Below are 7,756 nucleotides of genomic sequence, written 5' to 3'. Positions count from 1 at the left end.
TAAATCTCTCTAAATCTTGCTTGTATCTTTTAACTGCACATAACAGGCTTATCTGTCCTGGTTCCACGTTTCTTCGCAGCTTTAAATCAAAATATGACTTAACTCTTTGGTTTTCTTCCCATAACTCCGTGACTATAAACGGATAAATATTTTCTTTCACAAAACTCTTTTTCCTTTGCTAATATTTATTTGATAATGAGATAGCCAGAATAAAGATAACATTCTAAATAAATTTACAAATGCACCATTCCCCAACACAATTGCATTGTTTGGATGATGATGGTTATGACGGAGTTGGGGTAAGTGAGGGATAGGACTGGGACTTAATGCGATGTCAAATTAAGAAGAGAGGGGAAAAGTTTTTGAATTATAGCGTGATTTTTTGAGGGTTGAGAAGTGAAGACTGGGATTCTGCCTCTGTGATAAGGATTGCTGGATTAGATTACTCTCTGCTGCAAGTGCAGAGAAGGAGGGGAGAGTGCGCTTCTGTTGTTTAAACAATATTTTTCTTATGTTCTCCTCTCTGCTTGACAGCTGCCAGGTCCAGTTAGGGTTCACTCGCAGCCCTTCCTTTTCTTGGTGACAAGCAGACAGCAAAATACAAATTCGGAGTTGGGGAATCTCTCTCGATGCTCTCTAGATGAGGAAGGATCTCGTCGTTCCCTGCGCTTCTCTTGATTTCTCTGCTAAGTTTTACATTATTCAAGGAGATCCTTGTGCCTCTGCCTGAGTGGAGACATCTGAGCTCTTTGAAGCTTCATAGAGCCATGTACAGCTTTGTAAAAGCTAAATCTTGTTCAATGAGCCTGCCTTTTTCTGAGGAGATCACAGGATTCTTTGATAACAGAAGTTGTGTTGATACTATTGGATTTCTTCAAGCCATTTGATCTGTTATCAATAACATCTCAATTAAAAATCTTACACTATAAGTAAGCTTATTGGTTACCTTAAATTAAAAAGTCCCTCACTGTCAATTTGGAAACGTATCAGTGATTGGGTCATTTCTAGTGGGACCAGAAAGATCAGTTCTTGGCCCAGTGCAGTGCACCTTTTTTTTTTCCTAGTGTCATGCATAATATGTGAAATTTGATGGTAAAATTTATGGATAAGATTAATAGAACAGTAAATAAAAGCAAGGAGAAGGATAGTTATTGCTACAAAGTATTATCTGAATTGCTCATAAAGTGGTCATAACACAGCAAAATTAGTTTTTCTGCAAATAAGTGCAGCACATCTCTAACCCAGGAATCCGGCAGTGCAAGAGCCTGTCTCGGAAAGCAATGATTCAGACATGCTTGAAGCAGATGAAGTTGACAGACCACAAGCAACAGTTTGTTCTTGGTTCTGCCTCTCTTATACTCTCCTATATGCTATTTGTTAAAGACCAGGAGGAGCTGGTAATTGTCCTATGCAGTATAGGCCAGACAACTTCAGCCATTACTTTGGTATGGAATTCCACAGCCGCACAGGCATTACGGTACTCCTGTTTCCATCTCTTCCTAGCAGGGTTCCTCGAGGCTTCTGTTTCACCAGAACAACAAACAGGCATCTCTTTCCTTAGCAATATTACTTCTGCTTCATAGTGAACATTGTTTCCTGCATGTTGTTCTGAAGATAGAGACTTCTATTTCACACCACTGTTTAATGATAAATTAAATGTTGCTTTCAGCTGCAAATACAGAAGCAGAAATGTAATGGGCATATATCAGATCTAGCATTAACTCCCAGTGACAATTCAAATATGTTATCGAGTTTTACTAGCTTGACTTTGTACCACCAGACCTTACAAGTGGCTTAAAGTCAGCGTACTTTCTACACCAGGTACTCTAGCCATTTTGAGAGAAACCTGCAGCTGATCTGGACATACATTTTGAGTGGAATCTGCTACTCTCAGGTCTGAAATGGTAGCCTGAAATGTAAAGGAAGGCCACCTCTTGGAAAATTGTTCTTCTCTGGTCATGCTATTGGCCAAGCAAAAGATTTCTCTGTCCTTCTGTCTCCCATAGCCTTAGATCATAGAATCACAGAATCATCGAATGGTTTAGGTTGGAAAGGACCTTGAAGATCATCGAGTTCCAACCCCCCTGCCATAGGCAGGGACACCTCCCAGTAGACCAGGTTGCTCAGGGCCACGTCCAGCCTGGCCTTGAACCCCTCCAGGGATGGGGCCTCAACAACCTCTCTGGGCAAACTGTTCCAGTGCCTTACCACCCTTAAATTGAAAAACTTCTTCATAATGTTTAATCTAAACCTGCCCTCTTCCACTTTATAGCCATTCCGCCTTGTCCTATCACTACATGCCCCAGTAGAAAGCTCCTCCCCAGCTCTCCTGTAGGCCCCCTTTAGGTAGGGGAAGGCCGCAATAAGATCTCTGCGGAGCCTTGTCTTCTCCAGGCTGAACAGCCCCAACTCTCTCAGCCTCTCCTCATAGGAGAGGTGCTCCAGCCCTCGGATCATCCTCGTGGCTCTCCTCTGGACACGCTCCAGCAGGTCCATGTCTTTCTTAGATACTTCATCTGTTAGAATACTACTGTTAAACTATTTTGAAATTATGATTTCGAAAAGTGGATTATCCCTGACTTCATTTTTTTGTATGGTAATGACAAATTAGCCAGTCCTGGTGGCTAGTGCCCAGGTCTGAAGTAAAGGAAGGACAAAGATGAACTGTAGATCTTAATTTCTTGTTTTCAGAGGTATTAAGGTTAGTTAGATAGAGTTCTGGAAGGGTGAATGTCATTACTGGGCTACATTGGACTGGATAAAAGAAAGTTTTCTACAGTATCCCAGACTTAGGGAAAGTCCCTGTTGCTGTATGGCTGCTCTGTTCTCATTTAATCTTGGTCAGTCATAGAATCACAGAATGGTTAGAGTTGGAAGGGACCTTAAAGATCATCTAGTTCCAGCCCCCTGCCATGGGCAGGGACACCTCCCACCAGCCCAGGTTGCTCCAAGCCCCGTCCAACCTGGCCTTGAACACCTCCAGGGATGGGGCAGCCACAGCTTCTCTGGGCAACCTATGCCAGTGTCTCACCACCCTCAGAGTAATATCTAACCTAAATCTACCTTCTTTCAATTTAAAACCATTCTCCCTTGTCCTATTGCTCCACTCCCTGATCAAGAGTCCCTCCCCAGCTTTCCTGTAGCCCCTTTAGGGACTGGAAGAGCCTATAATGCCTCCCTGGAGCCTACTTCTCCAGGCTGAACACCTCCAAGTGCACCTGGCTTTTGACACGAGCAGCAGAACCAGACCCAGACCCGGGTTTTCATTAGTCTTCCTTCTGCTGCTGATCCACTTGCAGAAGGCTTTCTTGTTGCCCACCACGTCCATTGCTAGGTTTGAGTCCAGCTGAGCTTTGATTTTCCTCATTTCATGCTTGCATGTCTGGGCACCGTTGTGCTGTTTCTGCTGGGCAGACCATCCCTGCTTACACCTCCGTGCGCTCCCTCTTTGCGTTTGAGGCCAGTCAGGAATTCCCTGCTTAACCTTGCTGGCCTCCTGCAGTTCTGCTCAACTTTGTGCGCATTGGTCTGATCATTAGCCTTTGCTTTGAAGAGGTTGTCCTTGAAGTTCAGCCAGCTTCCCTGAGTGCCTTTGTCCTCCAGGGATCCCCGCTGTCCCGTAGGATCCTTCCAGGCAGATCCTCAGACAAACCAACACCTGCTCTCCTGAAGTCCAGCTCTTGCTCGCTTCTCTCAGGGTCACAAACTCTTGTCATGTCATGGTTGCTGTAGCTAGGGCTGCCCTTCACCTTCACAGCCCCAACCAGCTCTTCCTTCTTTGTGAGCAACAGGTCCAGCAGAGCACCTCCCCTTGTTGGCGTGTTGATCACCTGGGTCAAGAAATTGTCATCAGTCCAACCCAGGAGTTTTTTGTAGTGCTTGTGCCCAGTGCTCCTGCCCTCAAAGTGGACGTCAGCGTGGTTAAAGTGCTATTGCCTGCACACCCTCCTCACTGCCCCCACTCTTACAATTTTTTAATTCTCTTGTCACCATTGATAAAAAATCCATGGAAATCCAGGATAAAAGTGCATAATTTATTAATAATCTGCTCTTTTTTTTTTTTAAATTTTGAAACATTTGAATTTTTTACAGTTGGGGAAAAAAGAACTCTAGCCTCTAGAAAGACACTATCTTACTAATGTTAATAATAATTTATTCCAGTTATACATATATTTCTAAGTTAGAAATATTCACGTTTAACATACGTGCTTCAAAACCACAGGTGATAAGATGCTGCTGCTAGCTCCTTTTTGTAGTTTCTTGAAATAGATAAAGGCCAGAATGGAGAATTCAGGTCTTGAAATACTCTTTACACATTCATAGCTAAAACTTTTGTAGAAGAAGAGAAGACAACTTGCATGGAACTATGAACTTTTCAGTTAGGGCAAACCACGCAAGAAGAAGGAATTAGGGAGGCTGCAAAGATCCTTATCACAGAAACACCAAGATAACTGGGGTTCGGTTACCTATGAAGAAATCTGAAAAATTAATTACGTATTACTGGCTGGAATGTATGAGTACCTTGGAGAGTGAAAGTACCTTTATCTTTTTGAGCTAAGATGTACCAGAAACAAAGACAGTTCTTCATGGTGATGTGATACTGCTGGGGCTCTTAATGTTCCTCTCACTCTTGAGGGGAAACTGAGAAAGAGTATGAAATTCGAACATTATCATGCCATCAAAAGATTATTCCAATAGTAGGATGAGAAAGGAAAAGACTGCAAGAGCAGACAGAAATGGCCTGAGTGGACCTTTGATCTAGCCCAGTATCCCACCTTCTCTGTGACCATAACACGTGCCCGGAGAAGAGTACAAACACAGGCAAGTACAATTCTTCTCCCAAATACTCTCCCAACCTGCAGCCATTTGCAGTTCAAGGATTTATATGCAGTGTTATCTTTGTTGGCTGATTTTAAAGTGTTTATGCTTTGTTAGCATCTTATAATGTTTAACAGTTTGGTTATAGGAATGGAATGGGAAACACCTCTTCACTTTCATGTGGTAAGAGATGTAAAAGTGTGGAATAGAAACATTTACTGAAGATTACTGCTGTTTCTACAAACTTCTTAGAAACGTCATTAGATCCTGGGTCTGGTACCCTGCAAACCAGCTGGAAAGGCTGTACCACAGCTGTAGTATACGCTTTATCTTGAGGGCTGTGTAGGCCAGTGCCCTGCTTCATCGTGTCCCCAGGAGTTCATGAACTGACCGTGCTGGAACTTGGAGTTACAAGACCGAAACGACGTTCTGGGTCCAGAATTTTTAGTTGATTGCAGTACTAATTTTAGTACTGATTGCATGATTAATTTCCTCTGTGTGGAAAGAAATGAGGAATCTTTTCTTCTGTGTGGGACAGGATAAAAGCATTGGGGTACTTTGTTGGGTCCAAAGGTCTTTATTCGCTGTGGGCAGGAGGCATTGCCTGGCTGGCCGTGTTCTGCCAGCTGCCTGGCACCTCTGTGATGTTTCCAGGGCCATGCTTGCTCTTCATGCTTTGCTCTTATAAGTGTTCATGTTCTTTTATTATTCTGCTGATACTAAGACTTTGTGAAAGAATACAAGCAGTTAAAAAGATAATGGTTCAGCTAAAGCTGTAGAGAGGTTTTGGCTCCATGGTTTCTGCTTCTCTAAAGTGTCAGTCCTGCTGTAAACAGAGCAGGTGTTCTCCCATCTCAAAACAAGCAAACAAACAAATAAGGCTGAAAGAGACATTTATTTGATATTCTTGATCAGTCTAAATACAGAAGGGAGGAAATGTTCCTCCTCAGGCTGGAAAAGAAAGATACTAAGACAAAAAACTGTAAAATGTATGAGCAGTATGGAGAAGGTGCACAGGGAATGCCTGTCCACTCCTGCTCCAGCTATGCGAGAAGATGGCATCAAATGAAGCCAACAGATGGCAGGTTCAAACTAAGCAGAAGGAGGTACTTCACCCACTGCCTGTTGAGGTTCTGGAATGCTGTGCCTCAGGCTGTTGTAGGTACTAAAGGGCAACAACTTTCAAATGCTGACAGAGACACAGGACTAGGATGGGCGGACTGTCGGGATGACCTCGTGCAACAGTTCTTATGTCCTTGTAGAACATAGGGAACAGCTGTGTGCCTGGTGTTTGTGTCTCACACCAGATTATGCCGTAGACTTCTGATTGTAAAGCAAAACAGGAATACCAACTAGCTTTTCATTCCTGTAGAACAGAAGTATTTTAACAGTTAAATATTTTAGTTACGTAGGTGAAAGCTAGATTGAATACCATAGAAACAGACAAGGTAGTCTCATAGATTTATTATAATTACTTACAGTTTCTTTCTTCTATGGCTTGCCTGCATGAGATATTCCCAATGAAGAACCAACTTTTTCATGTAAGGGTATACTTGCCCATTTCTAAGCTCAGATCGTTAGGTCTTCCTCCCAACCTACCTCAAATTACCTCCTCTGCTAGCATCTCTGGAAAATGGAAAATAAAAAGGGTGTTGTTAATAGAACTAATGTAGTTTAGCTAAGGTATTATAATACCGCTAAAACTTGGCAAGATTGTAAGCTGACACCTCTTAGCTGGCCATGTTGAAGCTCTGATGTGAAGGTCAGTTTCTCCTCAGCCAAGATGATGTGCTGACAAAGGTTGACATCCTAAATGGCAGTTTTCACTTATGATGGGTAACGCTTGTTTTTAAAAAATCAACATGGACACATACTCTTTATTTTCAGTCTAGAGAGACCCAGTGTTTTTTTAGTTTAAGCAGGACAAGCGTGCTGTACTTTGCGTTGCCAAGAGCAGTGTCTCCCAGGCTGCTTGAAGCTAAGCCTCACTTGAAAAAACGCAGCTGTGGCTCAGGCCATGTGGATCCAGATGGGGTCTTCCAGAGTTCCTGAGCTTTGGTGCTGGGCTCCAGCTCTTCAGTCATGTGCTTGTACCGTGCCGTGGAAACCTGCCCCGCTGACTGGGAGCTACTGACTTGGGGATAACTCTTCCTGAGCACATCTGTCTAAGGGCTGGGAAGGTGTCAGTGTTGCTGCTCTGGAACATGGTGGATTCTTTCTTCCAGTGCTTGGATGTTCCTTGCTTCCTTCTCAGATCCGGGAGCTGGTTCCTGAGTCCCAGGCCTACATGGATCTGTTGGCCTTTGAACGCAAACTAGACCAGACCATTATGCGGAAGCGTGTGGATATTCAGGAAGCACTGAAGAGGCCAATGAAGGTACGTCATGAAAAAATTGTAGATTGAGTTAGGAGAAAAAAATTAATCCTTGTATTAAATGGTGGAATGATCTTCCATTGAAAGTCCTGTTAACAGAGATATTTTGAAACAGGTCAAACAAAGCTCTTAAGAATAAGCAGCTGGGGAGCAGCATGCATGGAAGAGGGGTGGAGAGAATTCTGTGGATATTACCAGCTCTAGCTTCTGAAAGCCTTTAATAAGGGGAATAATAGCTTCTGCATAAATAGACACTGGTTGTGGAGCTTTGTATTAGAATGATTAAAAAGAAGAAAATAAGAGATTAGAGGAGTGTGCTGAAGATATGTATTACATTTCCTATTAGAATTCAGTCAAAAGCTAAACTTATGGAACAACAGAACATATAATGGGAAGAATTACTTACAGAAAAATTGTTAAAGATCCTGCAAAAATGTACACGTTTACATAGTCTATAAAAGGATGATTCATGTAAGAAAAGAACGGATGACATTTTCTGCAATTTCTATTAGATCAAGTCCAGCATTTCACTGTTCCTAATATCTTACTGAGATGGTCTTTCCC

General features: G+C 42.7%; 1 protein-coding gene across 1 annotated transcript in view; it reads left to right on the top strand.

The window, feature by feature from the left end:
- SMARCD3 (SWI/SNF related, matrix associated, actin dependent regulator of chromatin, subfamily d, member 3) overlaps positions 1–7,756 on the top strand; it is a 68,932-nt gene that overhangs the window by 28,775 nt on the left and 32,401 nt on the right. Inside the window, exon 4 of the mRNA XM_009889111.1 lies at positions 7,073–7,195. Within this exon, the coding sequence (XP_009887413.1) occupies positions 7,073–7,195 (123 nt within the window). The remainder of the gene's footprint in view (positions 1–7,072; positions 7,196–7,756) is intronic.

This window comes from Charadrius vociferus, unplaced genomic scaffold (assembly GCF_000708025.1).
Source record: "Charadrius vociferus isolate BGI_N301 unplaced genomic scaffold, ASM70802v2 scaffold971, whole genome shotgun sequence".
Taxonomy (NCBI): domain Eukaryota; kingdom Metazoa; phylum Chordata; class Aves; order Charadriiformes; family Charadriidae; genus Charadrius; species Charadrius vociferus.
Note: the sequence above shows the minus strand (reverse complement) of the source record. Positions and strands in the feature narration are given on the sequence as shown.